Source organism: Nuphar pumila, chromosome 4 (genome assembly GCF_984573655.1).
Source record: "Nuphar pumila chromosome 4, dmNupPumi1.hap1.1, whole genome shotgun sequence".
NCBI classification, from domain to species: Eukaryota; Viridiplantae; Streptophyta; class Magnoliopsida; order Nymphaeales; family Nymphaeaceae; genus Nuphar; species Nuphar pumila.
Window position 1 is genome coordinate 138755700 of NC_143252.1, and position 20542 is coordinate 138776241.

At 38.8% G+C, this 20542-nt stretch overlaps 1 protein-coding gene across 1 annotated transcript; it reads left to right on the top strand.

The window, feature by feature from the left end:
• Positions 1–10516: 10516 nt before the first annotated feature.
• On the top strand, positions 10517–15139 carry LOC149841267 (phospho-2-dehydro-3-deoxyheptonate aldolase 2, chloroplastic-like). The gene is made up of 5 exons (XM_090003727.1): positions 10517–11082; positions 12686–12963; positions 13898–14174; positions 14378–14623; positions 14707–15139. Exons 1-5 carry the CDS (start codon positions 10561–10563, stop codon positions 14986–14988), a joined length of 1605 nt encoding a protein of 534 aa, XP_089859853.1. The 5' UTR covers positions 10517–10560; the 3' UTR covers positions 14989–15139.
• The last annotated feature ends 5403 nt before the right edge of the window (positions 15140–20542 follow it).

Below are 20542 nucleotides of genomic sequence, written 5' to 3' on the forward strand. Positions count from 1 at the left end.
CAGGTTACATGACTAGGCTAGCCAGCTTGAACGCGCCTTGGCCCACAACAAAGGGCCTCCACACAATAAAATCTTTTAGTAGTTTTCATCTTCCACTAAGGCACTTGGATAGAACACTATAGACTTCTTGCTAAGCACATTGACTATAATATTATTTTTACCCAGATGGTAGGATAAAAAAAATCATAATCTTTAATGAATTTCAACCATCGATATTGTCGCATATTCAACCTTTTTAGAAAAAATAAATACTTCAAACTCTTGTGATCTGTGAACACTTTAAACTACTTTTCATACAAATAATGTCGCCATATCTTCAACGTAATGACTATAATAGCCAACTCGAGATCATGCGTTAGGTAGTTGCGCTCATGAGTCTTCAACTGACGTGATGTGTAAGCTATAACCTTATCATACTACATCAAAACACACCCTAAACTCATGCCTGAAGCATTCAAATAGACAATAAAACCACCGCTATCAGTGTAAGACCCATAATTTTTCAGCAAAACCTCTGAATAAATTCATAAGGCATTTCAACTGAAAATAGCATATGAACTCAAAATAAGAATCAAATCGATTTCTATAAACCAGTTATACTTAGGATATTTGTATCTTCATGGATATATGCTCAAACAATTAGGGATCCATAACTTCCTCCCTGAGTAAAATCAAGAGATTTGTATGAGCCAACTTTCTTAGTTACATCAATACAAAGAGAATGGCGTACTCAAAATTTTTCAGAAAAAAATCATCGAAAACCCAAAATTTTTGCAAGACCCACAGAAATATTAGTGGGACCTACAAAAATATTCTTCAGAAAATATCTTTTGAGACCCACAAAATATTCTATGTAGGCCCTACCTCAAAAGAACCTTTAGCCTTTATCCAGAAAGCCATGGGCAAAAGGAAAGAAAGAAACTTACAAGCTAAGTTTCTTTTGCCTATAAATAAGCACTTCCCCTCTCTCTCTTCTCATAAAAATTGATCCCCCCCTCTTCTATTCTCTCTCTAAAACCTCCCCTACCTAGCCTAGCTTGCCTGAGTGGGTTTGAGCCTACCAACCTAGTCCAAACCTAGTTGACTTGACTTGAACCTAGTTGGGTTTAGTCAAAGACAAAGTTCTTTTTGGTCCTAAACCTAAGTTTGATTCACTTAACCTAGACCTAGCCTAGTTGGGTTAAGTTTGAACCTGCTTGACCCAGTTGACTTGGTTCGAACCCAGTTTGGTTCAAACTACTTGGGTTTAGCAGCTTGACCTACTCTTCCTCTTTCTCAACTAGGTCGAACTCATCTGACCTAGTTTAGCCTTTTGAAAGAAGGTTCGAACCCAGTTCGAAGCAAAAAGAGCGTACCAGAGCCATTCTTCACCGATTAGAGGGAAAGTTTGCTTCATGGATCCATCTCTCTCAAGTATTTACTGCGTTGTATTGTAATATATATATATATCGTATATGTTCTAAAATAGTATTTATCCCTAGTCCTTGGTTTATGCCCTCTAGGACACTTCGGAGTTCACACGCATACCTTGCGACTATTGTTAGATATGTATGTTGAATACAGAGTATATATGTTCTTAAAAATGGTATCTAGCCCTAGTCCTTGGTTTATGCTCTCCAAGATACTTCAGTGTTTATGCGCATGCCTTGCGACTATCGTTGGATATTAGTTCTTATATATATATGTATTTGAGATTATCGTCACGTCGAACGATGCCAAGGCTCCTGCTTTTTGCAATTTATATTATGATTTTAAGATTATTGTTGCGTCGAATGATGCCAAGGCTCCTGCTTTCTACAATTAAAACTATGCTTTTAAGATTATCGTCTCATTGAACGATGCCAAGGCTGCTACTTTTCATAATTTAAATTATGCATTTAAGATTGTCGTTGCGTCGAACGATGCCAAGGCTTATGCTTTCTGCAAATATATATGTAGTTGCTTTTCTATAAGTTATTTAGTTTGATTTTCCTCATCGAATACTAAATATGCACTCATTTACGCCACTGCATTATAAAGCACGGGCTCCTGCTTATATTACATATAGTGCACATAAATGAGCATTCAAATAGAGATCAACTCTAAATCGCCAATGCGATTTCATTGTCGCTCCTTGATCAATATTTTGCTTAATGAATGAAACTCCTATTGAAAAGACTTTACCTTTACATAAAATTATTTTTTCGTAAAAACTTAAGTCACTTACGCATGGTCTGGATATGGACCAAGGTTCCAACGAATCTTGATGGATGCGAAGTACACACAATGGTGTGCATCCATTCCTAAGTTAAGCGTAGCGATTTCTCTATCAAAAAAGAAGAAATTCTACCAAATTTTTGAAAAGATGCTCACCGAGCTTAAAAGAAATGCACACTTTCTCCGTCAAAAAGAGGAAGTGTTGCAAAAATTTATGAAGAAGCTCAACAAAGCTCAGAAAGAACGTAGCATGTTACTTCATCATATAGAGGAGGTGTTGCCCAAGTTTTGTCAAATACTTTCTACAAAGTAAAAAGAGTCATCACACTTCTACCGTCAAAATAAGAGCAGTGTTGTCAAAATGGTTGGCAAAAGAATTGCTTGAACCGGTTGAATGACACGAGGATGCCTTGTTATTGGAACACTGCTAGCATGGCTCATTCTCGTATTCGCCTGTAAGGGCACTTTACTCATAAGGGCCGAAGAACCAAAATAGTTGTTGTGCCTTAACTAGGCCAAGTGCTTGTTGCGATGATATACGCTGAGCAGTCGATCTGTTGAGATCGTGTTATATGCATGCTCATTGAGATACTGTTACATAACTAGACTCATAAGGTCCGAAGAGCGAGAGTATGTTGTCCACTCGAAAGAGGTAAGGTGCTCGTGATGTCGTAGATACCGAGAGCAGAGTCAAGCATGCATATGAATAAGACTTAAGGTCGCATGAACCCCGGGATTGATAACTATGTTTGGGGAATACTGAATGGGGTCAGGTATATATATCCTCAGTACGGAAGGCACTGGGTTACCCGAATGACATGCAAATAACCGACAAGTAATCGTAAGACCGTCGGACCCCTTCAGGACTAATGCTCATTGTGGAAGACGATGATGGTACAGTCGCGAGTAACATATATTTGATTATAAACCTGATAGAATTTAAAGGGACCTCCTGTCACTCAGGTGGTATGGAGGTTGTGGTTATCCTTAAATATCTAAGGATTGAAACCGACTACTGCAGTAGAGAATGCATCTGAACCGGCCTGATAGGGTTATTCTGGTATGAGTTCTACCACCCTATCATGGATGAAGTCAACATGCCTCTGGGGTATCTAAAATACATGAAATAATCAACCCCTAGAACGTTGCGTTGATGTCTGAACAAAACTTCTCTCGTATACCAGGGGTGAACCATTAATATCAAAACAATGCATTAGCTCTAGGTTCAGCGATGTATGAATGAATGAACATTATTCTGTCAAGTCTTGTATAACTTTGAGAAAGGTGTCATGATTGATACACTATTGGACCAATAGAGCAAAGACCCGTATTGTATCCATACGATAAGCTAAGCTCAAGAAGCTTGCGCTTGGATTTGTAAGATACGGATGTGCCAAGTCATGGTGACTTGAGCTTGACATCCCAGATGAGGCCTTGAAGAGGTCTATGCTGAGTCTTGAAGACTTGAGCGAGATATTTAAATTATAGCCCTAAAGAGGCTCACGCTAAGTTGTAGAGACTTGAGCGAGATGTTCAACTCGTAGTCCTAAGGAGGCTATCACGATATACGCTAAGTCATGGAGACTTAAGCATCATTGTTGCGAACTGTGACCCTGACTGGTCTTTGCATGAGTTGATGCTTGATTGAATGCATGGATGAATGTTTGCCTACCAGACCAACAATGGTTCTGACTCCATTTAATAGAAATTTTAGGTGTTGAATCTGCGTTATGATATGTGGAGCAATGCGACATCGAGTTTCAGGGTTTCTCTAGACAGTGTTGTATTGCTTCCTTTATTAAAACTAAGTTCTGCTTTTTCAAGCAGTGATGTTTATTATAAATAAGTTGTTTTGATAAATGGAACACTTTGGTGATCAATGAGAGCTTGGCTACATACCTGTGACTTGCCCAGAGTTCTCTAAAACTGACAACTCATTATCGTCTATTTCCACTGCTAAAACATTTTCTAAGTTCCGTTGTAAAGAAAAAAATCATAAAATTTTCAAGTTAGCTTTGTTTTGAAAATCTATGACATTACAGAATTGGTATCAAAGCCTATGTTTGAGAAACTTGATTCAAGATCCGTCATGTTCATGGTATCGCACTGTAAATATGTTTTAACTTGCTGATTGGGTGCATCTTTGTATAGATGGCAACTCATGACTCATGAGGCTACTGTTATAAGTGCAAGTTCATGCATGATGAGTGGATATGTCTGTATGAGGTCCAAGACTGCCAGTATTGTGGCGAAGATGGGCATTCTGCCAACGAATACTAAAGGAAATGCATCATCGATATAGGTCGACGGGTATCGCTTGGTCTTATGGATAAGACCTCGCGCATCAATGGACCACATCACTAAAGTGTTGGGAGTATCAGTACCCCATCGACTTCAGATGAATTACCACATCTGATAGACTTTGACTTGAATTTCCTTGCAGAATTCAATCGCTCACCAAGCTACCACCTGACATCATGTATGCCTAGCTTGCACGGCCCGAATGAAGGATACAACTTCTTTTATTCACCCATAATGATTTTGGACTCAGTCATGATGCTACCGTATGGAAGAGTGGACCGACATCACTAGTCTATCCACAACATTCACTTGAGAGTGGGAAAGTACCGCTTGAGTCAACTCTAATTGTGCCTAAGCCAAAGTGATGTGGCAATCAATGGGCCTATTTTAGGTCATTTACGTCAAAGAAGAAACCCAATTCTTAAGAACTGGTTATATTTGGAGTCGACGAACTCATATGTATGATTTTTCATCGCAAATATTCATCAGTGTGGCGTGATGCTTGTATATAATGGTGATGTATGTTATGATGGAATGTATATAAGTAAATAAAATTTTACTTCCTTATATACATTAAGAAACTGAACCACGTTGATAGATAAATGGCTCCTACGACGAGGAGAACCATACCGAGCGAGAAGTCTCATACGCAAGGATTCCTGCTAGAAATAATAAACAACTTGGTAACTGTCATTCATGAAATGAGGCAAGAACCGGCCCAGCCTCGTAACGAGAATATTGAAGGAATAACTTATGAGAATTTTCTCAAACTTGATCCATCAGTCTTCGCCAGAAAAACTGATCCAAAGCTGGCAGAAAGCTTGATCGAGGAAACAAAACATGTATTCCTAGTATTGGGAGTACCAGAGGATAAAAATACCAACTTCAACAGTATAGGCTAAAAGATAATGCACGAAAGTGGTGGGATACCACTAAGATCATCCAGTTCTCATAGCTTGAAGTCGTTCCTTGGGATGACTTTCGGAGAACTATCGAATAATATAAAATCAGCTTGACTAGCAACCAAAATAGTACCTCAGATCAAGTCACTATCTTGTTGGGTACTCCCAGAAGTTTCAAATTTCGGCCTTGTTGCTGAGGCTACTTACCCTTCACTATCTATTTGATAGCTCTCTTCTCACCATTTTGCTTCTTAAAGCAAGCCTGAACAAAATGACCACCCTTGCCAAAGTAATGGCAAGTGACAGATGTGGCGGGATAAGGTTTGTCGCTATGGACACAAGTGCACTTATTGCATCGCTCTTTACTAGCAGGTTGTCTATAAGGTTGTTGCTTACCTTCAGCCCGAACAAATAGCTACTTCCTATGAAACTTCCTTTTTTGCTAACCTCCACTAGTCTGCTGCCCATAAAACTTTCATTGAGCCTTCACATTCGAAACTCAATCCTCCTCCAAAACTGTGGTCACTTCAATGGCCTTCACGAGAGTCTCAGGTCCTCAAATCAAAACCTTGGTTCGAAGTGCAGGCTTCAAACCCCGTGTAAATTTCATAGCTCTCTTGTCCTCGATGACATACACATTGAGGCATAATCTCTCAAGCCCTCTGAACTTGGCAATATAATCAGATAAAGACAAAGCTCCCAGCCAAAGCTCCAGGAATTTCTACATCTTTTTAACCTTGTCGCGCTTCTAAAAGTAGGCCAAAAAATACCTTTATAAATTGTGCCCATACTATCGTTTGGTCCTCAAGCTTAACCTGGTGAACTGTCTCCCACCATCGAAGAGCTTGTTCCTTCAATCGATAGGCGGCAAAGTCCACCTGTCGATTCTCAAGAACATGAAGCACCATGAAAATATGTTTAATCTCTTTGGCCCAATTCGCAGCGACTATGGGGGCAGATTTTCCCTTGAATACGAGATTGTCTATATCTATGAATTTCTTATATCCGAAGTCCTCATTCATATTCTAGCGATGACTAATCAGGTTTTATAGGTTAGCCCCCATGACTTCCATCACAGTAGACTGTCGTTACACCACCCCAACCACAATGGCTAAAGTGTCCAGAAGGTCGTTCACCTTTCTTGTCCAAGCTATCTGGATAGAAAAAAAGAACAACACACAAATAATTTGTGAGTCATAGCATATTTCTAAGTTTTAAAACAAACATTGCACATCACACAATGTCTTTCCATATTTAATAACATCACATCTCATATGTGCACCTTAACAATATAAATAAACAAATACTTTACTTGTAAAGGCGGTCTTACTCGCAACTCGAGGTCACTCTTACCCTTGCTTTGATACCAACTGTAACATCCTTAAAAAATCTAATATTTTAAAACTTTTTTTAAAACCCAAAATTTTGAGAAAAATTAAAAAAATTTATTTGTTATAAAGTTTTACATGACTCTCACGAGTAATATGTCAACGAGTTTATCTGCGACCATATTCCAATCATTTCAAATACTGGATAACCTGTCTAAGTGCAAGCGCGAGCATATATTAACCTCTCAATATTAGATACAGTACATAACTAAACTTAGACACAACCTGATTGGGGTTATTACTCTAAGAAAAATTACATATAAAAATGCAGAAGACAAAATTTATTTAAGGGTTAAGACAATTGAGGAGTTACGTAAAAGTTGAGATTTACAATCATATTTTAATTATTGCATAAGAGAAAGAACAACATTCACAAGTCTGTCTCATTCCAAAATATTTACAAGTCATTGAAATGGTAATGATCTAATGCAAAAGTTAATATTTACAAGTCTAAATCCCCTAGGGATTGCAATGAGTAAGAGTGTCTCTCTGAGTGTGCAACAACTTGTCCTTTACTCTAATCTTTTAGGATGATATCTATGATGTGGTAAGACATTAACAACGTACTCGTAGAAAACCCAAAACCAAACTTGAAGAATACAAACCAAGTTTATAATGGTACAACCAAAGTGTGATTTTCATCATTTATAAAAATGAGGTGTAAGAGAATCAACATAAACATTCATTCACATTGCATTCATTCACATCCATGACATTCATTCATTCATTTGTTTGCATCTATAACATTCATTCATTCATTTGCATGAACAAATAAACAATCAAACAACTCCATATATAATTGTATAAAATAAATAAGTCAAATCACATTTATCGTGTCCAGTATAAAACACACACATGCTTTTTAAACAAGGGCATAAGAGTCTCTCTCGAACATAATATATGCATTCATAAAGTTGCATATGATAAACAAATCAAAATTTTATTCGACCATTCAAGCATACTTTATATGTGCATACTTTTCAAATGCATGAGACATACAAGTATGAAAAATGAAGGCATTCACATTTTTTTCTTAAACGAGCATAAACATGTTCATCTTAAAATTATGATATGCATTCTTACATTTATATAATCATTAGGTTTGTTCTTAGGACCATTTATGCACTTTTACTCTTTAATCATTCATTGTTTTAGTACTTCTAAATTAATAAATAATATTATAACCAAAATACTCTTTTAATAAAAAAAATCACAAACTTTCAAAATACAACTAGTTAAGTTTAAAATACTGTGAAAACACCTTGACAAATTATAACCCATTAAAATATATAATTTTTATTATAAATTAAATATTTTAAATAGTTATTTATCAAAAATAATTCTAAAATGTCAATTATACTCTTATTGGCTATAAATGAGTAAACGAACATGTAAAATATCAATAAATAAGATTTAAAAGCTAAAAACATATTTATAACTTAAGAATAAAATGTTTTTCTTTATTTATAATCCTAAAAAATTTATAAAGAAAGGGATGGAGAGTTGGTCAAAACCCTTCAACAAAATATTTTTAGGTTAGAGTCCGACCCTGGTTGGCTCTGCCCTTATATTATAGCCCATAACAATGGGCGAGCAAATCGTCCATTGTTATCAAACAATTATCACACATTGATCAGTGGTGACGTTTTTGTTTTAATGTAAAAAGAACTTTTAACAGCACTCATGACCACTCCTAGAAATCTTTTTTCTGCCTAGAGCATTAGGGTGGTCGTGACTAATGCTCATTTTTTGCGCAAAATCGATCCGCAAGGTGCATCCGATCCTCATTCGATATTATGGGTTTATTATATACATATGAGAGAGAGAGAGGTAAGGCCAGCTGCCTGTATTAGTCAGCACTCCTAGCCCCACACGGCACGACACTAGTCCCGGTTTTGGCAGCCCAGGGCTAAAAAAATTGGCCCAAGCCTGACGCGGTCCAAGCCATAAACCCAGCCCTACCTGCATCTAAACCGAAATTACTTATTCGAGGACTTTTTTTCTTAATTAGAGTAGGAGACTTTTTTGACCAACATAGTCAAATCCATAATCGAGTTTTCTTATGATAAGGACGTTGTCACTCTTTTACCTGTCTTCGGATTTGAATTTAGCACCGAATAAAAAAAGGAGGTTGGTACGTGTGAAGAAATTTACAAAAATTGCCATCACACGTGCGAGTGGGTAGGTAGAGAGAGTCCGGATCAAGTGCAATCACATCAAGCACAAGCACTTGATTGCCCTCCATCAGGCCTTGCCCCCACAAATGCAGGCGCTATCCTCAAGATGGAGGGTGATCAGGAGCTTAATGCACAAATATTTGTGCAATCGTATTGCACTTGATCTTTTCAGATGGAGAGACGACGTTAGTGGGGGTTGGTAAGCGATTGCGAGACCGGAAGAGGGATGGAAGGTGTTTGATGAGGTTTGAAAATGAGGTAGCTGGTACACTTTGGCTCTTCTCATTTAGGCATGGTTTGATTGGACCAGCAATCAAAAGTCAACAGGTTTATTATTTTTTTATTTTATTTTATTTTTTATAAAAATAAAAATTTACAATTGTATTCTTTTCTTGCAGCTATTCGTGTCCCCGTACGCTCAACATTAATAATGTAAACCAGATTCGAAACAGCTAAATACACGAGAGAATCGGATTTAGAACAGCTAAATACATCAGATCGAGAACAATAAAAAATTACAAAAACCTTCATTTTAGATTCGACCCATTTGGGTCCCTTTCATTTTTTTAAAGGCAAGCTGGGCTTAGGCAGACATCCGCCAGTTACTCAACATACCATCTTTGATTCTATGGATCAAGTTCATCTCTTGAAATCAATAGAACCCGGTTTTACTGTATTTACTCATTTCTCCGTCATCATTTTCATTAGCCAGAGAGGGTCGTTGTTTGGTGCAATTGTAAAGTGTTGCCTGTCAATGGGTTGGGTTTGTATCAGGTATCCGACTTGTCTCAAACTCGGGTTTGGGTTATGACTATCTGATCTGACCCGTTTTTTTTGCGAGATATCCGACTTGTCTCAAACTCGGTCTCTTGAACGGATGGTGCACCTTCTCTGGTCAAATTGGCAGCCTACCTTAGAAGACCTCTAGCTACTAGCTAAGGATAAGGAGGTCCTTATTACTTGAGGAAGGGCATCATAGTCTCCCCACAAAGATAGAAATTGCTAAGTCTAACACCAACATATTTGAAGCTTCAAATAGAAAAAAAGTCAATTTTTTCTTGCCCAATTTTCGGAAAAAGCATCAATTTTCGGCATTTCCTGATATCAGCCTCTGTTTTTGTCTTTTTTCAAAAACTTCCAAAAACGTAGCTTAATCGTACTGTTGAACTTGAACAAACAAATTGAGCACAATTAGATACTTGACCTTCTCTTTCAACTTGAGGGTGTCAAAAAGTTCAGAAAAGTGGGTTATATTTTTTTGACCTTGATTGCAAAGTAGACACCAAAATGAATTTTTCATTAAAAATAAGCAGATGAATGCACCTAGGTCATATAGAGAGTAGGTGGGGGATTCAATCAAAGTTAGAAACCTTCTCTCTCTCCCTAACTTTTTCCTTGCAATATTACATTTCTTGACCCTTTAATTATTGCTTGTCTGCTCCGCCTCTCTGGGCTTCCTCCCAACGACCATCACCATCTTTGAGTCCAAGGCCACCAAACTCCTCCTCCCTACCTCCCACTCTCATTATAAACCAAACCCACCTCATTCTGTCCTATAGGGAAGCCCCAGAAATCCTCCCAACCCCCATCGCAGCAATGGCATCTCTCTCTGGTTCTTCTCTCTCTACAACCTCCCTCCTCCAGAAACAGGTCGACCACCAATCTTCTTCATTTCCACTCTGCACCATCAAGAACATCCCCACCACCATCACCAGAAGGAGCCTCAGAGTCTCGGCCGTTCACGCAGCCGAGCCCCTCAAGGCCTCAGAGAAGGCCCCAGCAGAAAAGAAGCCAACCCCATCACCCTCTGGCAAATGGACCCTTGATGGGTGGAAGAGCAAGAAGGTCCTCCAGCTCCCAGAGTACCCCAACCAGGAGGATCTTCAATCTGTGCTGAAGACTCTGGAAGCCTTCCCACCACTTGTGTTTGCAGGGGAGGCCAGGAACTTGGAGGAGAAGCTTGCTGATGCAGCCATGGGCAAGGCTTTCCTTCTCCAAGGTGGGGACTGTGCAGAGAGTTTCAAGGAGTTCAATGCAAACAACATAAGGGATACTTTCAGGATCCTTCTTCAGATGGGGGCTGTCCTCATGTTTGGAGGCCAGATGCCTGTAATCAGGGTACATCTCTTACCTTGCAATTTGTTTTTTTACATGATTTTTTTTGGGGTAGTCTAAGGGAAAAACTCCCCAATCACCAACCGCACATTGGCTGGCCTCCTGTTGGTAAAACCCTTGAGGTCCCCTGCTCACTGGAGAGTACAACCAGCTTCGACCTTGGGGCAAAGGATGCCATCCATGAGTTTCAAACTTGTGACATCCGGTCAACTTGGTGACATTCACAAGTCGCCCCTACCAGATGAGTGGAGCCCTTGTGGGCTTATTTACATGATATTGTTGATATTACAGCAGTGCTGATATGTCAATTTCATTCACCATTGGTGTATCACGTCGAAACCGTACATACGATTCTGGTGTGAAATGGCTTATTTCATGTGGATTTCATTCACCATTTGTGATATTCTAAGTTTTGGGGAAAAATACGATAGCCCAAAAAAATCGCATTTGTGGTACAGATTTCGCCTACCTTTTCTTATGTGAAATTGCTTATTTGGTACTGTTTGCCTACTGGGTGATTCTTGCATTTATTGGGCTGGATGGATACACCGGCATCTTGAGATGGGTGTGACATGGTGGTGTGGTCATTTGGTTGCAAATAATGTCGTGCATATCCTTCTTGGGGAGGGTTCTTGAAGTTAAGTTTAGAAAGAACAGATCAATTGTAAAGTGATCTTGTCATCTTTCTCAACTTTTAACCCCCACCTAACCAAAGGCAAAAAGGAAATAAGATAAAGGGGAGAGAGAGAGAGAGGAATAATCATGGGATCTGGGGGGAATTTATCATGGGGAGAGAGGAAAAAATAATCATGGTCCTACCTATCAATTGCTTTTGTGCTCCTGTACATGTCTATTATGTGGGGGATCTGTGTTTTTTAGGGATCGTGGACACTAGTACATAAAGTTTCCATGTAGCACAGTTGTTTGATTTGTTAATCGTTTACTATAATTTTTCTGTTGGTCAAAGCTTCATGTCACTCACGACCATGTGGATTAAATTGTTGAAAATGAAAGGCATCTTTGGCAAACGGTAGATTAACATTTGATAGCCTAGATGCCATTACATGCTTTGTGTAGATTACATTTCAAATACGACTCTTTGACCTGAGCAATTTGATCAATTAAATCTGTTAAAAAATTAAGCAATCAAATCATCATTTTTACTTTTTTTTTCGTCTTTGTATTTGGTAGCATGGTTTGGAGGACGCTTTGGATGCCAAAAAGAAGCCCAGAACTCTTCTTCTAGTAGAAGTGCAACAATTCTGTCTTGTATTCTGGAAATCTGGATTTTCTATGGCATCCAAGCTGCTCATTCCAAGTTTTTGGTGTTCCTACTAGTAGTTGGAAATGGAAAAGTGAAAACAGGTAACCCTGGATTTTGGGGTGCACTAAGTCTAACAATAAGATGTCAGTTTTAGATTTTTTTTCTTGCTACAATTCAGAAATTCTAAAATGTTAAAGAATTCCATATTATCAAAGCATTGGCATGAGACACATTATAGATGAAAAATTAAACCAAGAAATTGTAAATTTTCATCCAAGTACCTACTAAAGGAATATATGGTTTTTCCTGTGAATCTGACATAAGGTTTCTATATGTGTTCAGGTGGGAAGAATGGCAGGTCAATTTGCAAAACCAAGATCTGAACCATTTGAGGAGAAGAACGGGGTGAAGCTCCCAACCTACAGAGGCGATAACGTCAATGGAGATGCATTTGATGAGAAATCAAGGGTCCCAGATCCTCAGAGAATGATTAGAGCTTATTGCCAATCTGCAGCAACTCTCAACCTTCTGAGAGCTTTTGCCACTGGTGGTTATGCTGCAATGCAGAGGGTGACTCAATGGAACCTTGACTTCACTGAGCACAGTGAGCAGGGAGACAGGTAATGACTACTTGAACATGTCTGCATTTTCTACAGTTGTTTGATCATGGTTACATCCACTTCCAAAAGTAAAGAGAGCAAGATAGTTAAAGTTCAAAATATCCAAGGATAAAGTGGCATAACTTTTTTGTTCTTTTGGAAAAGAAAAGTGGTGGTTGGGTTGGTAGGGTTGTTGAGAGAAAATGACCCTTTTGGATGTGTGTATTTTTTGTGCGCTTTTTGGAATTTATGGATAAGAGAATATCTTGTAGTATTTTGGAAAACTCTTCCTGAAATGAATCTTGGGAAACTGTTGGTACCCCCAAAAAAACAAAGGATACAAAAAATTTACTTTTATTATGAATATTGGAAGCCTTTCAAAAAAAACTTTAATTTCAAGAATTATTGTTTTTTAGAAGAATATGAGGTTATTCCTCCATACTTGGCAACAATTTGAAATACCTTTGGACTTTCTCCAGAGTTTTTGTTTGTTACGAAATTATCATTGAAATATCTCAATGTTCTAAAATGTCATGATGTGCGTATCTGTTATGAGGGTTGGCCATTTGATTGAATTTTGGTTCCATTCAATTACGGTGGCTACACAGTTACAGACGTTCAAAACTTTATATATATATATATATATATATATATATATATATATATATATATATATATATATATATATATATATATATATATATATATAATTGTTGAATTTCACATCCATCCAACCAAGATGGATCCCAGTTAAATGCCGTCAATGCAATGGAAGCAACAGGTTTTCCAATAACTGTTATATCCAAGTATCCAACTCCAACAGAACTCATTGGCTTTTAGTTATGGCCTTCGACTTGTTCAGCTCATAACTTGAGATAAGGAAAAAGGTGCTGCCTGTAGGCCATGTTTATTAGCGTATGATTAATTAATGATAATCTTTAATTAAATATTGCAGGTACCTTGAGCTAGCCCACAGGGTCGATGAGGCCTTGGGTTTCATGGCAGCTGCAGGGTTGACTGTTGACCATCCGATAATGACGACAACCGAGTTCTGGACCTCCCATGAGTGCTTGTTGCTGCCCTATGAGCAATCCCTGACTAGGGAGGACTCAACCTCTGGCCTTTTCTATGACTGCTCAGCTCACTTCCTCTGGGTTGGTGAGCGGACTCGCCAACTCGATGGGGCCCACGTTGAGTTTTTGCGTGGGGTGGCTAATCCTCTTGGAATCAAGGTAAACATATGGTTAGAAAATGTTTTCTATTGTTCACAACAGCCATTTGGAGGATCATAACATCTATAACCTTTTCTGTGTACTGTTCATTCGCAATTAGCAATTAGTTACACATAATCACACTTGTAGCCTTTTTTGCGTACCATAACCAATGAATATGTGATGTGGGAAACGACATAATTGATTGTTTCTGGATGTTGTAGGTGAGTGATAAGATGAACCCCAGCGATCTTGTTAAGCTAGTTGAGATTTTGAACCCACAAAACAAACCTGGAAGAATCACTGTAATTGTGAGAATGGGTGCTGAGAACATGAGGGTGAAGCTTCCACATCTCATAAGGGCAGTTCGTAGGGCAGGTCAGATTGTCACATGGGTGAGCGACCCCATGCACGGCAACACCATTAAAGCTCCATGTGGTCTGAAAACCAGGCCTTTTGATGCAATTATGGTAAGAATCTTAGCTCAAAATGATCTGCAGGTCGCGTTCAGTCGCAATTCTGCTAGATTTTCTAAATCCCCTGACTTTTGCAGGCTGAGGTGCGTGCATTCTTCGATGTACATGAGCAAGAAGGAAGCCAACCTGGAGGCATTCATCTGGAGATGACCGGTCAGAATGTAACTGAGTGCATTGGTGGATCAAGGACCGTGACGTTCGATGACTTGAGCAACCGATACCACACACACTGTGACCCTAGGCTCAATGCGTCCCAGTCTCTTGAGCTCGCATTCATCATCGCGGAGCGGCTTCGCAGAAGGAGAATTGGATCTCAGACATCAAACCTGCTAAGCTCTCCTCTTCCTTCTGCTTTCTGAGTTGTTACTGTTATTGTCACTATTATGGTCAATGTTTTGGTTAGAAGTGTTCTTTGAGTAACGTGGGAGTTCTCTTTTGTAATTTATAAGAGAATAAATAATCAAACAAGAGATGGTTAGCTATTATGTCTACCATCTCATATCATCTTTAGTCTGCTTGCAAGTAGTGCCATCTACAGATTAAAGAAAAATTCAGCAATCTGGTTTGTAATTTCTGTTTTGCTCCTTTGTCACCTAACTTGCTGACCCACTTTATTATTCTTCCCTCCCCCTAGCAGGGATGTCTGGGGTTCGGGTTCGGATTGGATATTTGACCAGCCCGAGTTTGCTAATAAACTTTACTCTGATTAGTTAGTCGGGTCAAATCCGATTGCATATATCTCAAACCAATCGAAGCCACGGACTTTCCCTTTTTTGATATTCTCTAAGTCCATGTGCAAGAGCATAACTGTGGCTGCAAAGCTGGTGTGCTCCATATGGGCTTGGGTGTCGGTGACCCTGCCCTGGACTTCGCAGGGTAGCAGGCTCAATAAGTGATCTGATTCTCTGCAAGGGTTCTTCGTCTACAAAGCAGAACTTGAAAAACGATAGTTGATTTGGTATCATGTGGAATGAAACTTCATCATCAGTGATAGCTGGTTCATGCAAAGAGGGTTGGTCTGCAAAGCAGAGCAGGTCACAGTTTAAGAGATAGAGCTTGTCAAACATGACAATCTTGTTCAGGTGCTGAATTCTGGGCCCAATGGAATACTGGACCGGAATCCTGGACGTAGGGAAGCTCATACCAGATCCACTTTTTTATATGTAATCAGATTTGGATATCCATCAAATCCACATAGCTGTCAGATTTGGTAGCAAAAAACAAAACCATGTCTGCATCCCATTATAATTTAAAATGGTTTTAGCTTTACCAAATCTGACTAAACTAAGTCGAATTCAGATAAAATCTGATCCATTGACATCCCTAGCTGGACTATATCCCAACTTTCCTCTTACACAAAAAAAAAAACAAGTGCAACCCTGAGGGGGTTTGGCATATTGGGCTGGGGCCTAGGCCGTCAGACCGGTGGTCGTGGTTCAATTCCTGCGAGCATCATTCCCTTGCGCAAGCCGACCCGTTGCCTAGTGGCTACATTAGGGGCTAATGCTTGAAGTGTAAGAGCCAGGCTGCATCGACATAGCAAAAGGCTTCACTTCTCAACAAGAGGCTGCACACGGCAACAAATGCAAGCAATAGTAGTATTTTAGAAATATCGTAATGTTATCGCTATATTAAACATATTTATCATATTCCTATTTTTTAGTTTTTTTTTTTCATTTTGTACACGATTTTCTTTAAGTCTTAGATGCGTATGTTTATTTGTTATTTTCTCAAGGAAAAAAAAATCTGAATCTTTGACAAAATTTAGTGACACACTCACGTGGAAGTGTTAACATGATACCTACCCCTTGGGGTGTCAACGGGTCAGGTTTACCTGGACCCGACCCATACCAAACCCTATAGGGTCTGGGTATGGTGATAAATAAGAAGACCTGGTTAAGTCTGGGATCTATACCCCAAGGTCTGATTAATACATGGAGCCAAGTATAGTTTGTGAAATTTTATACCAGACGCGGATCTGAACCGAGTACCAAGTTTCAATTAAGATCCACAATAAATATTATATAAATATTATTTTATCAGGTATTGCCCGAGTCTGGTTCATGTAGCTCTTATCGGGTTCGGGTGTGATTTCTCTTATGGTGAGCCTGATTAGACCTGGGTTTGAACCTGGTACCATACCCAAAAATTAGGGCCAGATCTGGTTCCGCCTGGTTCCGAACCAAACCCTACCCATTGACAACCCTACCTACCCCGTCCACACACACAAACACCGGACCTTGACTGCAGATTTCTCTCCATGTTTGGATGGTTAGTTATCATTTGATATTATCTTATGCCTACTAACCCCAGCTTGATTATTAAAAAAAAAAAATTATCGTAGTCTCTGCGTGCATGTGGTGCCATTCGTAAAATTAAAGAAAAAAAACAGCAGTCCATGTTTTTGTTTTCTAGTTTTCTCCTTTGGCACGTAATGGTGAAGGGTGAGCAACAACTCAGTAGCTTGCAGGTCGAATCTTGATGTTGGATCAATCCCTGGCCTGAGTGTGGACAATGCTGGATTTTGATGTTTCAGGCCATGTTCGGTAAGTGTCTCCTTACAAATGTTGCGTACAACATGTTTCATTTGCTAAAGACTAATTGTTAATACATGGTTTTATGAGTTATTAAATTTATGATAGCTTTGAACGGTTAATTTTTGAAGCCATATAAATACCTGCTCACATGTCATAATCAAATGATTCAAAAGCCTAGATGACATCTGTTAAGGTTAGATTCTAAACAATATATAAAAATAAAATAAAAAATTAAGACTGTTGTACCATCCTATCTTACCATTAGAAGGAACCAATAACTATATATAGAGTGCGTTTTTTAGGCCCTCTTTTTCGTTAGGTCTCGTTAAACTCCTTCAAAATTCATAGTTATAAGTATTTTTCTCACGTCTAACACCATAGATGTGATCTATAGGTTTTGTTTAATGGGAACCGGCTTTTGGATTGTCGGAATCTGACCTGTATACAGGTTTTTTTGGTGATCCAAAATCAATGGCCATGAAGGTACCAGTTTTTCCCGGCTCATAAAAATGTTTTTCATAAAAAAAACACGAACCAAGAGCCGATTCCCAGTAAATTGAGCATGCTAAACACATCTAATGGTTCAGATCTGTCATAAAACACTTAAAACTTATGGGCCAGAGGCCTAATATATTCAGTTCTCTTTATATATATATATATATAAGAGAGAGAGAGAGAGAGAGAGAGAGAGAGAGGAACGTGCAGGTTGCAAACCATTTATATCTCAGACCCTTTTTAAAAACCTACTTTCATGTGTTTTCTGCTTAAACAAAATCTATAGATATGTTTATTATCACTAAGAATCATGCTTTAGTTCAAACCAATTTAACAAAAATTCTTGATTTTTAGTTAACAAAGTTTATGGTATAGCATGAACTTTTGATTTTTGTTGAGCTAAAAACATATCTAAATATGAAAAATGCTTAAACTAATACGTGTTTTCTACTAATAAAGCATAAAGATCACAACTACATATTTAAATTAACATGCCTATGAGAGATAAATGGTTGGGAACTTACATTATTCTTATATATATTCGCCAGGCAACCCAGCCTAATTAGGCCCATGGACCCGGGTCAGACATTCGGCAACGGGCTGGCACAAACTGGAACTAGGTACGACCCATCAGTCGATGGGCTGGCTTGACAGGGCTCAGCCGAGTCTACAGCCTGTTTGGCTTTGGTTCACTAGCGGCCGGGACCCGGTTGCCTACACCTAAGCTTGATTATAACAAAAAAAAGAAGGGTAGTTTACTAATACAAACCTACTGTTTACCTGATATTTCATGTTAAGTATCCTATTTTCTAAAATTTTGATACAAGCCAAATATTTTTTTTTACAATGATGAAAGAGAGACATGTTGCCATTTATTGTTAAACTCAATCACTTAACCTGAGTTCATATCTTAAAATGTCAAAAATACCCTTAACTGTTCTTTCTTCTCAGTCCACATCATTCCACTTTCCCTATTGTGCCCAGTGCGAGCGGTTGCGTCAATTTCTTTTGTTTTAGTAAGGGCAATCATGGGTTTTTGTAGGTAAGGACAAAATAACTTCTTACGTGTCTTAAAATGTTGAAAATACCTTTCACTGCTTCCCTTTTTTTCTGCAGTTTACATCATTCTCTTTCTATTATGCTCGGGGGTGAGCACGGTTACATTTTTTTCAAATTTTTTTTTGGTAATTCAAAAGAAAACCCTCCATCATCGACCACATATTAGCTGGCCTCCCAAACTCTCGAGGACCCGTTCATCAGGGAGCACACTCGACTTCGATCTTGAAAAATGGACGCCACTCATGGGTTTCGAACTTATGACCTCCCATCAACATATTGACATTTATAAGTCGCCCTTTCATATTAGTTGAAACCCTTGTGGGCTCACATAATTTTTAGTTACTTCTAGGGCAATCATGTGTTTTTTGTAGGTAAGGGCAAAATATATACTTATGCACTGTTTGACCAAAAAAGTTTGGTCTGTATCAAAAATTTCAGAAAAGATGGTACCTGAAATGAAATATTAGGTAAAATACCTCTGTTTTGGGCCCACAACTGACAGGCTCTGTCCCGAATGGAGGGCGATCTGATGCTTAATGCACAAATATTTGTGCAATCATATGGTACCTGATCTTTTCACGGGATTGCGGGGGCCACATTCTCTTGGCCTTGAAACTTGAATGACAGTACCAAAAGAGAACTTGGAGAGCCAAAGCAAAGTCACAATTTAAGAGCTGGTCAAATATGACAAGCTGGTTCAGCTGCTGAAGTCTGGGTCCAGTAGAATATTGGACCAATCAGCATCCAACACAAGTAGCTACGGGTAAGGGTGGGCAACCGTGGGCCGGGCCAAAAGCCAGGTTCAAGCCGGCTAGTTGGGAAAACCCCACCCTACGGCCTGCCCATTAGGCTTAATCGGGCCGGGCCTATTATATTATATATATAATATATAGAGTAATAGGTAGGTGCTAAATGATGCATTCTAAATAAGTTTTTCAAGGATTTTTCATGTACAGATGTGATCTATATACTTGATTTTATAGGGATCAGCTCTTGAAGTGTTACATTTCAACACATGATTGGATTTTTATAAGGTTCAAAAAATCAATGGTCCAAAATCTTTGTAAATTTTTGAAGCTCCAAATATCATTTTTTCATCAAAAATAATGATCCAGATGTGGATTCCTCGTAAATAAATCGACCATACTCAACACATTTATGGGTCCAATGCTCACCCCTAGCTATGGGAAAGCCAGTCATCCAAGGTACTGTTTATAGCTGTTGCGATGTAAACAATTATACCCATCCCAACCACAGCAAGAACTATCCAGCACTGAAGCAGATCCAGTGATTGGGCCCGAGTAATTTACAAAGTAATTGGGCCACACAAAACATAGAAAATCAGTGCACGTGTAGCAATTTTGTGTTAGCGAGTTTTACACAGTTTTTGTATGAGTTGGAAATTTTTTGTGTGGTGTGTGGGCAGGTGTCGCCGGAGTAATTTGTAAAGTACTTGGCCCACCCACCTGACCCCACCCCAGCACCGCTCACTTGACTCTCATGCAATACGTTGAGATGGTGCTGGCTGGAACACGGATTCTTTTAATTCCTGGAGCTCAGCAGCAGGGTCCAGCCCCCTCAGATTAGGTCAGTCATCTATGAGGATTAAGGGTTAAATGGATGAGATTAACCACCATTCAGTAAAACCTTTTTCATTGATGTGCATTTAAAAGATGAACCAGGCTGCATTTTGGACTAGGCCCAAAATTACATGTTCAGAATATATGGATATGAATCCAGAACTACAGACTTTTTTTTTTGGAAGTATGTTGCGATCAAAATCAGATCCAATCCCTTTTGTCTCTTCAATTTCTTCCTGTGC

What these genes read in the sequence shown, in the direction of transcription:
- LOC149841267 (XM_090003727.1), top strand. Translation starts at nt 10,561, where the DNA reads ATGGCATCTCTCTCTGGTTCTTCTCTCTCTACAACCTCCCTCCTCCAG. An exon ending in CACAGTGAGCAGGGAGACAG is followed by an intron (nt 12,964 to 13,897) that starts GTAATGACTACT and finishes TAAATATTGCAG; the next exon opens with GTACCTTGAGCTAGCCCACA. An exon ending in CTAATCCTCTTGGAATCAAG is followed by an intron (nt 14,175 to 14,377) that starts GTAAACATATGG and finishes TGGATGTTGTAG; the next exon opens with GTGAGTGATAAGATGAACCC.